We start from the raw sequence: 16,512 nt of genomic DNA on the forward strand, positions 1-16,512 counted from the left end.
AAAAATGTGTGCCTTATTTCTAGTCTGAATTGGTCTAGTTTCAGTTTCCAGCCATTGTACTTTAGGCTAGCAGACACACATGTAACAAAGTGCTCTCTGCTATCCTCTCCCCTTGTGGGTACTTACAGACTGTTTTCAAGTCACCTCGTAACTTTATCTGGAATAAGCAGAATAGATCGACTTTTTTACATCTCCAACTCTAAAGCATATTTTACAAACCTGAAATAAGTTCTGTAACTCTTTTCTGAACCCTTCTTAATTTTTCTACATCTCCTTTGAAGTGTGGAGCACAGAACTGGATGGGACTGGAAGCAGTATTTCAGTCATGGTCTCACTAATGTTGTCTGTAAAGATACCATTTCCTTTTTCCTACTCGGTCTTCTTCTGTTTACAGTGATGGATTGCGTTAGCCCTGTCTACCACAGCGCTGCACTGGGAGCTCAAGTTCAGCTGGTTATTGACCACAACTGCTAAGTATATTTCAGATTCACTACTTTCCAGAAACAGTCCTATATCATGTGAGTGAGACCTACACTTTTTGTTCTTAGATGTATGATCTTTTATTTGACTTTATTAAAACACACATTCATATGAGCCCAGCTTACCCAGTATCCATTTGTAGAACTGACCTGACTTTATATATATGTTTACCATTTCACCAATTGTTTTGGTCATCTGCAAACTTTACCATCAATTATTTTATATTTTCTTGCAGATAATTGAAAATGCTGCATAACAGGTGATATTTCCTTGAAAAGAGTCCCAGCCTTTCCATTATTTTGAAAGAAACAAATATAGAGTAATATACCACTTAAGATCAAAATTTATTTTTTGTCCTTGTAACATACTACATACTTATGTAAATATACTCCCAGTGACAAATTGCTTTTATTCATAGATTCCAAGGCTAGAAAGGACAACTGTGATCATCTAGCCTGATCTCCTTGATAATACAGGTCATAGAACTTCCCCCAAAATTCCTAGAGCATATCTATTAGAAAAACATCCAAACTTGATTTAGAATTTGTCAGAGATGGAGAATTCCAATAGTTAATTACCCTCACTGTCGAAAATGTATGCCTTATTTCCAGTCTGAATTTGTCTAGCTTCAAGTTCCAACTATCAGATCTCATTAAATCTTTGTCTGCTGGACTGAAAAGCCCATTATTAAATGTTTGCTCCCCATGTAGATATTAAGACAGTAATCAAGTCACCTCTTAACCTTCTCTTTGTTAAGCTAAATAAATTGAGCTTTTTGACTCTATTACTATAAGGCATGTTTTCCAGCCCCTTAATTATTCTTGTGGCTCTTCTCAGAACCCTCTCCAGTTTATCAACATCCTTCTTGAATTGTGGGCACCAGAACTGAACACAATATTCCAGGAGCAGTCACAGCACTGCCTAATGCAGAGATAAAATAACCACTCTACTCCTATTCAAGATTCCGGTTTATGCATCCCAGGATCACAATAGCTCCGTTGGCTGCAGCATCACATTGGGAGCTCATGTTCAGCTGATTATGCACCAAAACACCCAAATCTTTTTAGAGTCACTTTTTCCCAGGATAGAGTCCCCCATTCTGTAAGGATGGCCTACATTCTTTGTTCCTAGATGCATACATTTACAGTTAGCCACAGTAAAATGCATATTATTTGCTTGCGCCGTTTACCAAGCAGTTCAGATCTCTCTGGATCAGGCTACCTGTGCTCTTCATTATTTACCACTCTCCCACTTTTTGTCATCTGTAAAATTGATCAGCAATGATTTTATGTTTCCCTCCAAAAAAATGTTAAATGGCATAGAGCCAAGAACCGATCCCTGCAGGACCTTACCAGAAACATACATGCCTGATGACGATTTCTAGCTTACAATTTGGAGACCTATCAGATAGCCAATTTTTAATCCATTTAATGTGTACCATGTTAATTTTATAATCAAAATGTCATGTGGTACCAAGTTAAATGCCTTACAGAAGCCAAAGTATATGACATCAATGTTATTACCTTTATCAACCAAACCTGTAAGCTCATCAACAAACAATATTGTTAATTTGACAGGATATATTTTTCATAAATCCATGTTGATTTGCATTAATTACATTCATAGAAGATTAGGGTTGGAAGAGACCTCAGGAGGTCATCTAGTCCAACCCCCAATTTTTGCCCCAGATCCCTAAATGGCACCCTCAAGGATTGAACTCACAACCCTGGATTTAGCAGGCCAATGCTCAAACCACTGAGCTATCCCTCCCCCCAGTAAGCTAGGCCTTAAAAACCTCTAAGGATGGAGATTCCATCACCTTCCTAGGTAACCCATTCCAGTGCTTCACCACCCTCCTAGTGAAATAGTGTTTCCTAATATCCAACTAGACCTCTCCCACTGCAACTTGAGACCATTGCTCCTTGTTCTGTCATCTGCCACCACTGAGAACAGTCTAGCTCCATCCTCTTTGGGACCCCCCTTCAGGTAGTTGAAGGCTGCTATCAAATCCCCCCTCACTCTTCGCTTCTGCAGACTAAATAAGCCCATTTCCCTCAGCCTCCCCTCATCAGTCATGAGGACATTAACCTCCTTTAATTCCGTATTAGTTGAGCCATGTTTCAGCATCTTGTAACTTTTAACATTTATTATAGATGGAGCTAGACATGTTTGATGATACAGTAGTCTTTCTGGCATGGCGTCTACGCTGGGAAGTAGACTTACATGACAAATTGTCAATTTTATCCATCAGACAGCAGATGGACTTGATGATTCACAAGCTACTCTAAAATCCCTCACTTAAATGTAACTATTAAAACCTTTATTTTTTTAAAAAAACCCAAGGCTTGCTTTACATTGCTGAAATTCTATTTACAACAAACTGATGAGAGATTTAGCATTTTCCTGCAAAAAACCACAGTGTGGGATTTTTTGGTCCAGCCAATCCCACCCACAAAGCAGTACATTTTACCTGCTCCCTCATTAGGGCAGCAGGTCCTGCGTCCCTAGTCCCACAGCAGTGCTCTACCTACAAGTATAATAATTTTCCCCTTAAATTTCAAAGCGAAGTGAAGTCACTATTTTTCATTGCTGAAGTTCCAGATCCAGTCTTTAAAGGCCTTATCCAACTCCGTTCAAGTCAATGGAAATTATCCCATCAACTTGAACAGGAGCTGCGTCAGAGCCTGAGGCTGCGATTTTCAAAGGAGCCTAAGGGAGCTAGGTACTCAGCTTCCATTGAATTTCAATGGGATTTGAGCTTCTAAGTCCCTTAGGTTCCTGTGAAAATCCCAGCCTAAATTATTAAAATACTTGACCTGGGCATGTATTCTCACAGGAAACACAGCAATTTAAGAGCAGCACCACTCAGAAGTCAAGAAAAATCCTACAAGGGAGAACTCCTGCTGAAATCTTGCCTTTCAAAGGAACATATAGTCAAAAGACCAAATTAGAGTTCAGAGTAATCGAAGTCTAGAGAATAATGAAGAGGACGTTGTTTGAGGAAAGCTAGTACTGTCAAAGCTGAACTTCAGAGAGGCAAATCGCCTACTTAAGATTAGTGCGCACAGCATGCTCCCCTGCCTTTCTGACTCCTCGTCTGTATTGCTGTATGAATTGATTCTAGCAACAGATCTAGCCTCCAAAAACTCCCACCTCTGTCTCTGCTTGTCTTTCACTTCCCACCCCATCTGATACATTTCAACTCTCAAGTGTGCTGCAAGAGTCTAAACTAGGGTCATCTGAACTCCTGACAGGCATGAAACATTGAGATATTACTGAGTACCCCCCATAATTAAAAATCTTCAGCAATGCAATGGCATTTCTTCAAAGTAATTCTATTTTAAAAATATGAACAATTCATTTAAAAAAATCAAAGGAAGTGTATCATCAATGGGGCGGTGTAGTTTTTCATCACACCACCACTTATTCCTGACAGACTTACCTGTGGGATCTCAAAAATGGTATTATGAATGTTATTTCTGTTGGGACAATAAAATGTATTATTCCCTCCATACCTTCTGTAAATTCCTTTTTAAGCAAAATATTAGCAAAGGCAGGAAAGGTTACATAGGACTGTAGAACTTAGACAATATTAATCATCAATAAGACCATCTCCTAAGTCTCAATTAAGGACTGATCCGCTACTCTTGACTTTAGCAAAAAACCCAAGCAACGGTAATAGGGTTATGTGGATTATTATGGCCATATATGAAAGCAGCTATCAAAGACACAGACTAAAACATGGTTGATTTGTATAGGAGCTGGGGAGGGGGGCAGGAGGGGATGGGTGCTTTACAACTGGGGCTGGACTGATCCCTGGAGCAACTTAGAACATCTTGAGGGCTGCTCTCAGTTGTTTGGGCTGGTCCTGGCATAAAGAAGGCTGTTCTCCCAGTTGGAGGTGACCACAGCGGAACAGTATGGCAGCCATGCCTCCTCCCCCTATGCCTAGGGCCAGTAGTGGGGAGGAGGGAGTAATTTCTCTGTGCTGGGAAAATCCACAAAATGACTGGTTAAAGCTGGCTTTCGGACTACTTTGTGCTGCCATACCAGATTACAGTAGGTTGAACAGAGATCCAGGACCTATTCCACAGGTGTAGTTTAAAAGACACTTATTCTTAATGAGTTAATGTCCTTAATAATAGGGCTAATCTGCTCCTGATTCAGGAATTGATGTCAGGAATTTTGCTATTGATCAGTGGGAACAGGGGCAAAGCTAATGGACTCTTCTGCTTTTAGAAAGGCAGGCCTGTCGCCCTTGAACAATAAGAAAAAAAACAAAACCATGGTTAGCTGTTAATACTATTAAAACTTATATGGTCCTTGTAAACCAGGCTCTGCTTTGGCCAGCTAACACTCCCTACCAAACCTTACAGAACTGCATTAATAAGGAAATGCTATGTCTTCCCAAATCAACTAATTTACAATCAGTTCTACTTTTCTTAGTAAAGGGTCATGACAAATCTACCATAAAACCTGGGTAATTTGCAGGCCTTATTGCTGTATTTGTAATATTTTTCTAGCTGTGTAACTCTACCGTAACTGTTGACATTAACAACCGAGGATTGTCATCAGCTACTGCAGCTTGGTTGAATAAAACATATGTTGCAGTAGCAAAATTTCTTTTAACCAATATTTATCTCATCAGTTGGTTGGACAAAAGTTTTTAGCTCTTTTCAAATGTTCTCTCGGACACTGTGGCAAATTAGTGGAGTCATACTGTAGTTTTGTTGAATCATACAGCCAACGTTAGTGCCTTTCAGCAAATACTGAAGCTGCATTTCTTCAATACTAATAGAATATAATTCATCTACATTTAACTTCTGGAGGGCACGTCTTCATTTTTGGATGGAGCTCTTGAGCGGCCTGCTACAGTACTTATCAAACAGATTTTCTGAAACCTCTGGCTCTGTGTTCATATCTGGAGAGAGTCCAAGTTACTGCATGTTTGAATATATTTTAAAAAAATATATTCTTAATATTATATTTCTTGTATAAACTGTTCAAACAACAAAGGAGAAAGGAGAAAAATACGCACACGATTCTTTTCTGATAGAAAATGTAATAATTTATGCAGGCAATACTGTTATTCCTTTTCCAAAGGGTCCATAACGTTTCTTCACAGGCTTTTAAAAGATGTCAGAATTATTCTTCAGTCTGTACATCATTCCTTCAGAACCTGCTGCCTATTTAAGTGCAATTCTGTTTCTCTAGGGGGACAGATACTCTTTCAATGGCACAATTGGTTTTGCCATTATGAAAGCTTCATGTAGCCACTTCTTACAATAAGGAAGGATAGCTAGGATTAATGTTGTTCACAATACTGCACAGAAGGCTGGGGTAGCTTATTATTATGATTGGCCCATATCCTGCAGAACTTTCTGACTCAAAGTTCTCCTTGACTTCAATGGGATCTTTCCCGGATATGGCTGTTTAGGTCCATCATTTTTAAGTCACTTATTATAAATGTATATTGTGTTTAATTAATAGAACAAAACAAAATGTCTTAAAGAATTTACAAGCCAAGTTATCAAAGACAAACAAATGAGACAGGACTATAGTTTAGGTGAGGGAAGCTCTGGAGATTATTGATGATGAGAAGGTGGTAGGAAGAGTTACTGGAAAAAAAGCAGTGGATTGCAAGAGCTAGTTTGCATATGAGAACAGTGAGGCAGGCAGTATGAGTGAAGGTGTAAAGCAGAATGTGGGCGGAGGAGACAAAAGGAGAGAGGATTGAGAAGGCATAAGGAGCAAGTGGAGGAGTACAGGGAAATGAAAGCAGAAATGTAGGCATAGCTTGTATTTTGACATCTAATACCTCTTTAACCTGTCTCATAATCCATCAGTTATGCATGGTTCTACTATCCATGATATACTAATGCTTTTCAGTTTCTACTTCACACCTTAGGCAAATCCCTATTGTCCTTAATTTTAAGCAGAATATTTTAATGGAGTCCAATATATTCCACGAAATAGATTGAATTATTTCAGTTTTAGCCATGCATCATTTATGGCATTATAGATTTTATACTAAACTCTCTCTCATTGGATTTCATCAATTTCATTTTTCTGAATTATGACACAATGAGCAATTCCTCCAGAGTTGGAAAGAGAATCAAATGTCCCTGATGTGTAGTAAATCATCAGGCTGCTATTTAGAATTTTCTATTGCAGTCATCATTGTGGCATCTGAGTTCCAATTAGGGACCTCCACCAGAATCTGCACAGTGAAAACCAGAATAGACCATGGGTGAACTTGGCTCCAGTGTCTACCTGAAAGCCAAACGAATACAATACTCAGGTTCACTCAGAATCTGCTCTGACTTCCTCGAGTGCAGAACCTTGTGGGGAGGCCAGGATCACAGAAAGTCAAGTGGGCATTCCCAACAACGAAAGAGAAAGGGGAACAAAGGAGCACCCATTTAGCACAAAATCAAGATGTAAGGAATAAAATTTTAATCAAGGCACCAGGGAACTTGAAGAGAAGAAATTCTTAAATTGACTGTGCATCAATGCTAGGAGCCCAGATAATAAGATGAAATAGAATTGCTCATTTATCAGTATGAATTTGATGAAGCTGATATTACTGAAACCTGGTGGGAAGATTCACTTGATTGGAATCTTAAAATCCTTGGTTATAACTTATTTAGGAAGGTATGAGTGACCAAAAAGGGAGGGGGAATGGCATGCTATCCTGAATCCTTATGGATTAATGTTCTAACAGATAAAGCACAAAATGGAATACTAATTGGTGTCTAAATGACAGAGAACGACAGCCTAGTTAACACATCTATCTACAATGTGTAGGGGTAAATATCATGGAGGACTTAAATCTGAGTGACAAATGCAGGTGATCTCATGCTGCCAGGACTAAAAGTTCCTTGACATTTCTACAAAATTATAGACAAATTTCTCACTCAAAAAAAAAGTTGCATCCAATATATGGGGAAATTCTACATTAGACTTCACCTTGTCAGATAAAGAGGGACTTGATCTCAGAACTAAAAAAAAAAAAATAAAAATCAGTGGTTGCTTTGGTGCAAGTGATCAAGACTGGATTACATTTGTAACGTGCACACATAATAAACCAATAGTATATTTATGTGGTGCTTTTAAAAGGCCAATTTCCCAAAGTTGAAAAAAATTCTGAGCCAAATCAGCTGGAAGAAACAATTTAAATAGAAAAATGTGAATAATAATTGGGAATTGTTTAAGAATATTTTACTGAAAAAGATTTGGGAACCATAGAGGAAAATCCACTGAACATGAACTCCCAGTGCAATACTGTGGCCAAAAGGTCTAATTCGATCCTTGGATGTATAAACAGGGATATCGAGTTGGAGTATATTACCTCTATATTTGGCAGTAGTGCAATCTACTGGAATACTGTGTCCAGTTTTGGTGTCCACATTTCAAGCAAGATGTTGAAAAGGGTTCAGAGAAGAGCTAGGATGATGATTAAAGGATTAGAAAACATGGCTTTATCACAAAAGGTTCAAGGAGATCAGTCTCATTGTCTTATCAAAGAAAAGGTTAAGGGATGACCTGATCACAGTCTGCAAGTACCAACTTGGGGAACAGGAATCTGATAATGAGGGTTCTCCAGTCTAGGAGCTATAACAAGAACCAACAGCTGGAAGTTGAAGCTAGACAATTTCATATGGGAATGGTATGTACATTTCTGGAAGTGAGGATGATTAATCATTGGAATATCTTGAGGGTTGTGGTGGATTCTCCATGCCTGGAAATTTTAAAATCAAGATTGGATGTTTTTCTAAAAGACATTCTCTAGTTCAGTGGTTCCCAAACTTGTTCCACTGCTTGATCAGGGAAAGCCCCTGCCGGGCCGGTTTGTTTACCTGCCGCATCTGCAGGTTCAGCCGATTGTGGCTCCCACTGGCCGCAGTTCGCTGCTCCAGGCCAATGGGAGCTGCTGGAAGCGGCAGCCAATACATCCCGCACCGCTTCCAGCAGCTCCCATTGGCCTGGAGCGGCGAACTGCGACCACTGGGAGCAGCGATCGGCCAAACCTGTGGACGTGGCAGGTAAACAAACTGGCCCGGCCCGGCAGGGGCTTTCCCTGAACAAGCAGCGGAACAAGTTTGAGAACGACTGCTCTAGTTCAAGCACAGCTATTGGACTCAAAACAGGAATTAATATAGGGAAATCTTATGGCTTGTGTTAGACAGGAGATTAGTCAGGTGATCATAATGGTCCCTTCTGGCCTTAAAAATCTATGAACTTCTTCATCATGGGGTCCTCAGTCAGTCGAAAAGTCAACCTCAAATTTGTACTAATGGAGTAGCATGTTTGACCTTGAAAAGTCACTTGTAGAGCGAACTCTTTGCACAATAGGGCAGGGAACCATCCTGTATGGTTGGAGAAAACACTGAATGGGGTAACTGGGCTTTTCAAGTTAAGCTTTTACGATTTATCAACATAGAAAAAGCTTCTTCCAGACAAGACTTACAGCATAATACCAGGTTTCAGAGTAACAGCCGTGTTAGTCTGTATTCGCAAAAAGAAAAGGAGTACTTGTGGCACCTTAGAGACTAACCAATTTATTTGAGCATGAGCTTTCGTGAGCTACAGCTCACTTCATCGGATGCATGCCGTGGAAACTGCAGCAGACTTTATATACACAGAGAATATGAAAAAATACCTCCTCCCACCCCACTGTCCTGCTGGTAATAGCTTATCTAAAGTGATTATCAAGTGGGCCATTTCCAGCACAAATCCAGGTTTTCTGGATAATACCATTATTATTATGGTTTTTCAGCATAATACCATATACTTTTATACAACTTCCTTTATACAAAGTGCACAGGAGTAGAATAGAAAGATAGTGTTTTAATATTTTAGTATTTTCTTAGAATAGCACAAAAATTTGCCAAAACTCAGACTCCTCAAGCTGATTTCTGTTACTTCTGAAACCTTAACAGCTATGGCTACAACATTCTCTGTTGTGAGTCCTCACAGACATGCCTGAGCAATGGGTTAAAGAAGCACACAGTGAGTCTCTGCATCTCAACATGATGAAAATTTCAGTACCTGAGGGATGCAATTACTTGAGCAAATAGTGCCAGCTATTCTAGGGTTGTATTTAATCTGACCTTAAAAAAAACAACAAAAAAACAGAGAGAGAAGTGTATGACAATATCCTGAACCCCTGCATTAGCTAAGGGAACATGAATATACATACATATATATATGAAGAATGAAATGTTCCTTTCTGTAGCCACAATGAATATGCTTGTTGAGGCTACAGAAGAGAGAAGGGAGGGGAAAGGGAATAGGGTATGCATTCTTGGTGCTTGAGAGAAATCTGTTTGGCACTGTACAGTGCTGCATCACCTGGCAAGTATCATTTTACTTAACATGCAATAGGGGAATGAATTTAAAAGCATCCATAGGCCTTGCCAACTTGTATCTGTTTAACTCTTACCAAGGATTGAGTTTGGACTCAAATGCCCACAGTGCATAGTTAAAATCAACACACGTGAAGTTTAAAAAAAATCCAGGTCCAATTAATAAAAATAAATCTTAATGTATGACACGATAGTACATAGAGGCCCCAACCAAGATTAGGGCTCCATTTTGCTAGGTTCTGTACAAACGTTTGGTACCGATAGTGCCTTACCCAAAGAGCTTACAATCTAAGGCTACATCTATATTTGGACCAGGAGGTGTGATTCCCAGCTCATGTAGAGGTACCAGCTCTACCTCTGCTCGAGCTAGTGTGCTAAAAATAACAGCGTAGCTGGAGTAGCATGGGTGGCAGCTCGGGCGAGCCATCCTGAATATGTACCCACCCAGACCCTCTGGGCATGTACTTGGGCAGCTAGCCAGAGGTGCTACCCATGCCACCTCAGTGACAGTGTTATTTTTAGCATGGCAGCTGATATGTCTACGCAAGCTGAGAATCACATCCACAGCTTCCAGTGTAGACATAGCCTAATAGAGAAAATAAAAGGGTACACAAAAGGAAGCTTTATTATCTCTGTTCTACAGATGGGAAACTGAAGCACAGAGAGATTAAGGACCAGGTTCTCATTTATACTCTGCAATGAGAAGTTAATGTAAATAAGAATCAGTTTTACGTGACTTGCACAAGGGGACACAGGAAATCCACGGCAAAGCAAGGAACCTAACCGAGAATCCCAAGGCAGTGCATCAACCACAACACCAAAATGTTCCAAAAATATTAAATTAAGTCCTTGCAGTTTCACAGAATTCAAAGCATGTTCACTGAAACCAATAGATATGGTAAACATTAATTTCTGGAGAGCTTTCAAAAGTGTAAACGGGATTTAGGAGCACCAGTTCTGTTGACTTCCAATGTGACTTTTGCCCCTAGGCAAGGCCTCTTAGGCACTTCTGAAACTCTCTCCCTTAGTGATGAAGTGCCCATCTCCACACAGAGTATCTGGGATACTCAATAAGCTTTAGATAGAACGTAAACAAAACATGGATACATGCCCAGAGAGATCAGCTTGTTTCTTTCACAAAACTGGATGAAAGAAAATAGTCCAAAAATAGCAGATGATGAAGAAAAAAGGAGATCGAATTGGTAAAGATGCACTGACATGAACAGAAAGGCCTTGCTCTAAACCCTGAAGAGAGCCACAAAGGGAGCCTGGCACAAATCCTCACCTAGGAGGTTCCAGAAATTGCTTTCCTGAGCTAAGGCGGCCCTGTAAAGGAAAGATTCAGATGGAATATCAGGAGTACTCTACAAGAATTACCTAGCTGACTGCAATTGCCTCAGTGTAACATAGAGAGAGAGAGAGAGAGGTTTTTCCTCAAGTGTGCCAGGCTCAGATTCATGGGCGGCGCGGATAAAAGGTCAGGGGAGGCAAAAGTCCACCATGCAGCGGGGAAAATGGCTGTGGCGTAGGTCACCCCTCCAAAAGCGCGCCAGCCTGCCACCACTTTTGGAGTGCCGTAAGCAAAGCTCAATAGAAGGGGGTGGAATGGCACCCAGACCATGGCCCCGTCCATGCTCTACCTCATCTCTGTTCCACCTCTTTCCCCGAAGGCCTCCCCATGGCCATGCTCCTCCCTGCCTTTTCCCCCCAAGGCTCCACCCTTGGTCCCCCTCTTCCCGCCCCTGCTCTGCCTTGTCCCCCATGGCCTTCCCCTACCCCCTCTCTTCCATCGCTCACCTAAGGCAGGAAAAAGCGATGGGGCCTTGACCCCATGGTGGCCCCTGCCGTTCTGGGAAGGGGACCAAGAGAAACAAGTGGCAGGGGCCTAGGGGGAAGGGGCAGAGAGGAGTGAGTGGCAGGCGGGGCCTTGGGGGAGGCAAGAGGTGGAGCCAGGGTGGGGATGGGGGGGGGGGAGAAGGCTGAGTGGGGGCGGGGCCATGGTCCAGGTGCCAGTGGCCCAACCCACTTCTAGGGCATTTCCGGTGCTCACATGTGAGCCTCCCCAAATGGAAGACTCACACACCCCCTATGCTAAGATTACTAAGGGCTGTAACAGCAAGATTTGAAGTAACCTGTTTATTTACTAGCAGCCAGTGCTGAGTGGGCATCACAGATTCCTTCACCACTTTTCCAGAAAGCAAGGTTCCAAACGTGCAAATGGTTAAACATGCTGTGAATGCAAGCAATCACATGTGTAGTGTCATTGACATCAGATGGATTACTCATGTGAGTAAAGTTACAAACATCCTTAGAGGTTTGCACGAATAGGGCCAAGATGAGCAGCTATCTTCTTTAACTAGTGCAGAACTAATACACATATTGTCTTCAAAGAGAGGACATTAGATTAATACCCTTTCATTAATTAGATGCCAGTTCTTTTCTCAGAATAAGTGACTATGAATTCACACTAAAAATGCACTCATATCAACGCTTCGCAATCAGTTACTTGAATGATACCACTAAACATAGGCAACACAAGACAGCGCTAAATAAAGCGGAGCAGTTCACATTGTATCTCCACTGAAAACAATGATTCCTTGTATTGTCTTTGATTACTGCAGATTAAGTATTTGCAGATGACGTGAACCTAGAGCACATGGAATGAATATCTTGCTTCTGAACAAAATATTTTTTCTTAACTAATGAATTTCTGTTTAAAGCTTTTTAATCAAGCCTGTTCTCATTAGCCATAACCAAAAGAGGTTTTACTTATCCCCAAATGTTTACTGAAACCAAGCCATTTGGCTAACTGATTACATTTTAATTAAACTACTTTATCATCATTCCAAAGATGGAAACAAATTTACATGAAAAAGCACATTTGAACTTAAACCAACACATCTGACTGCGAATTAATATGTATGTAACTGAATTAGACTATTGTAAAACACCTCTGGGCATATTTTAATGGTCCATGCCTTAGGTGCAGTGCACTGTATGACAAGTAACATAAGACAAATTAATGTATCACTAAAACAAGTCCAGGAGTGTCTTACTGTTTAATATGACTATGTGGTGGTACATTTGATTCTTTTGCTTTACATATCTGTATCATAGAGCGAAAAATCACAGGAAAATATTAGGTTTCAGAGTAGCAGCCGTGTTAGTCTGTATTCGCAAAAAGAAAAGGAGTACTTGTGGCACCTTAGAGACTAACAAATTTATTTGAGCATAAGCTTTCATGAGCTACAGCTCACTTCATCGGATAAAATATTATTACTCCAAACACTGAGTGCATGGCTTAACTATCAAAAATAGTTCCTATAAAAAGAGACATTTCCTTCCAGCAAGATAGGTGTACTTTTCTACTGCACATATTTTCCTTTAATTGATATCTATGTTTACCCGAGTTTATATATAGTGACATAAAATCAATATATATCCAACCAGACTGGTACAAATGAATTGTATAATGACATCAGCTATTTCAGCCCATGCTGTACCTCATATATAGACAACTTTGATTCATGCCCTAAAAGCAAACATTTACTTTATGTTTGCTGTTCTCTAATCCAAATATAAACGAAGAAGCAAGTTGTTCTTAGATGCAAGATGCTCTTACCTCTTCCTTTGTCTTTTTCGATATGACTCTTAACCAGTCTCCAATCATGCTCAGGACAGCAGCAAAATAAGCAAGTCCTACAAGGATCCAAAACCACACCACTGGCTTGTAGAAATCAAGGTATTCAATGTCTGATCCCCCTGAAAGACAAAGTTAAAAATAAAGTGTGCTTCATATTGGCATACACAAAATTGTACTTAATGCTTTCCTTTTCTAAAACACTCAATTTTAAAAATGTACATTTTTAAGGCTTTTAAAAAAATTCTTTTTCCCCAACTGAGTTTTTCACATCAGTGCAAATAAGGATAGGCAACAAAATTAAAAGAAAGAAAATCACTGAACAAGACAAGGGGCTAAATTCATCCCTGGTAGAAAAGCACTGAAATCCATTGCATTACACAAAGGATAAGTGTGGCTCAATAACTGCTATCAGGTTATAATAATTATAAAAATGAACCCACCTAACAGCTGACAAACTTATTTATAAGCACTGCTGATTCTCCCATACTTGCTCCAAACTCCTATACTATGTCAGCTTTAAGGGCTGATCCAAGTTTAACGGAGGAGTAGGTAATATGTCAGGGTCTGGGGGGTGGGGTGCGGTGTTTGTGGAAGCAGTTAGAACTACATTGAATAGAGGCTTTTATCTGTCTAGGTATATTCATGGTCCTCATCACTTTAGTGCCCTGAGCACGTCACAAACATGAATGACTTTGTCCTCCCCACATCCCTGGGAAGCAGGAAATAGTATCACCTCCATTTTACAGATGAGGAAACCAAAGCACATGGAGACTAACTAAACTGCTCAGGGTCACAGAGCAAATCTCTGGCACTGACAGAACCCAGATCTCTTTAAACCAAGTGCCAAGATCATCCATCTTTCCCTTTTTATTAAAAAGGAGAGAAAAATCTGTGAAATGCCCATGGTGGGGCCATCATAAAGAATAGACATTCCAATTCCACAGGGGACTCAAGTTATGGTTACCACAGAGCTTTCACTCAACATTAAGTAGTTTATATTTAGTACCACATAGCACACTGAGCACTAAACGCCACACTAGCAATTCAGCCTGGCCATGATATGATAAAGCTCCTAATCTGGAGCCTCTGAGACTGCAGATTTGGCAGCAGCATCCAAACCAGCCATGTTTATAAGCTTGTGGTTGTTATTAATCAATGAATCCACAAGTTACACGGAAATAACATACAGATTATGGAATTCTACTGATGATTACTTATTAGAGGGAAAGGCTTTTTAATGCATAGATTTAATTCTATATGTACAAATAATAAACGTTCCTGTTAATCAAAACTGTTGCGGCAAACCCATGGATAACAAGATTTTTTATTCAATTGTGTATGAACTTCCAAAAATACAGGGAAATTCTGAATTCAGTAACATTCTGCAATTCCACTAATGGCAATGAAATGTAAAAAGAGGCGCAAAGATATAAGAACATAAGAATAGCTATACTGATAAGATCAATGGTCCATCTAGCCCATTATCCTATCTTCCCATAGTGGTCGGTGCCAGATGCTTCAGAAGGAATGAACGGAACAGGGGAACTATCGAGTGATCCATTCCCTTTCGTCCAGTCCCAACTTCTAGCAGTCAGTGGTTTAATACCTGGCACATGGGATTGCATCCCTGACCATATTGGCTAATAGCCACTGATGAACCTGTCCTCCGTGTACTTACCTAATTCTTTTTTGAACCAAGTTATACTATTTGGCCTTTACAATATCTTTATATTTTACCTTATTATATACTCAGACTACTATCCTTATAAAACTGAGGTTTGAGTTGAAATTATACATCAGCAACATAGGGAGGAGAACCTTAATATAGAATGTTGTAATTTAAGGATAGAAAATTCATTGCCAGGATAAGGTGGAAAAATATCACTTGCAAGTGTGAATTTAGCAGCCACAAATAATGAGATATAAAATGTGCTTGACTTGACAAGAAAAATCTTATCTATAAGATCCACTACTGTGTTTAAAATGAAATGACAGCCATTAAAAATGATGAAAAGACATTACCGGCTTTCTGCATGCTTGCTCAAATGTAGTCTACTGGACAATGAGGCAAATGGATGTGAATGAGGGTGGTAATTTGACACATTAAAAATGTTGGTCAAATGTTATCTAATTGCTTTCAAGACAGAATGAAACCTTGTGCTACTAACTGAGCCAGAGTTACGTATTGATGAAAAAGATCATGTACAAAATCTTTTTCGTATGGACTGCAATTCCCCTTACTTATGCAAAGAGATGGATCCTCAGAAATAGGTAACACCCATTTCTCCCAATTTAATGAGGATCTTATGTTGGTATGGCAGAATATTTTTCATACACACTTTTTATTTATTGAGATCAAATATAAGATTTAAAGATTGCCTGTGATACGGGAGGAGTTCCTCTCATTTGTCTTAGAACACAAACATGCAGAAATAAGAAGGACATGGAGGTTGCTCATCATGAGAGCAGCTTGGGAGGAGATCCCAGACTTCATTTTGCAGCATTTTTTGCTTCTCCATAGCAGATGTTATTCTTGCAGATATTTTATCATTATTTTAAAAGCAGAGGTGCTTTTAAAAAGTTTTAACACAAAAATGGTAGTCCTTCTACTGTATTGAACTATTATATACTTGTTAGTTTTTATACTGTGGAGTTTGTTAACAAAACAACTGGAGCTGCACTATGCACTATTTTTATTTCTCCTCTTGTTAAAAAGGTGATCCATGAAGGGAAAGTGCAAAATTCCAGCAAGTTAACTAAGTGTGATAAATACACTCAACAGCCAGCCTAGGAGGGGCATTCAGCAAAATTTTCCTTTATAAGTGACTTTCTTCTTTTAGATCCCAGAATATTCACCTCATTGCAGCTGGCTCCCACTCCAAGCGATGGCTCTGCCACCAATAAACCTTGCTGGAGTCTGGAAATAGTCTATAGGAAGTCAGGAATGTGTCCATTTAAAATAAATTGCTTGGTCTTGCACATATAGGAAAAACATAAAGGAAAAACTATTTTAAATATGGA

General features: G+C 39.7%; 1 protein-coding gene across 1 annotated transcript in view; it reads right to left on the reverse strand.

Moving 5' to 3' along the window:
• KCNK2 (potassium two pore domain channel subfamily K member 2) overlaps positions 1-16,512 on the reverse strand; it is a 129,488-nt gene that overhangs the window by 23,782 nt on the left and 89,194 nt on the right. Inside the window, exon 6 of the mRNA XM_073335286.1 lies at positions 13,471-13,610. Coding sequence (XP_073191387.1) covers positions 13,471-13,610 — 140 coding nt within the window. The remainder of the gene's footprint in view (positions 1-13,470; positions 13,611-16,512) is intronic.

The sequence above is a fragment of the Lepidochelys kempii genome, chromosome 3, assembly GCF_965140265.1.
Source record: "Lepidochelys kempii isolate rLepKem1 chromosome 3, rLepKem1.hap2, whole genome shotgun sequence".
Lineage (NCBI taxonomy): Eukaryota > Metazoa > Chordata > Testudines > Cheloniidae > Lepidochelys > Lepidochelys kempii.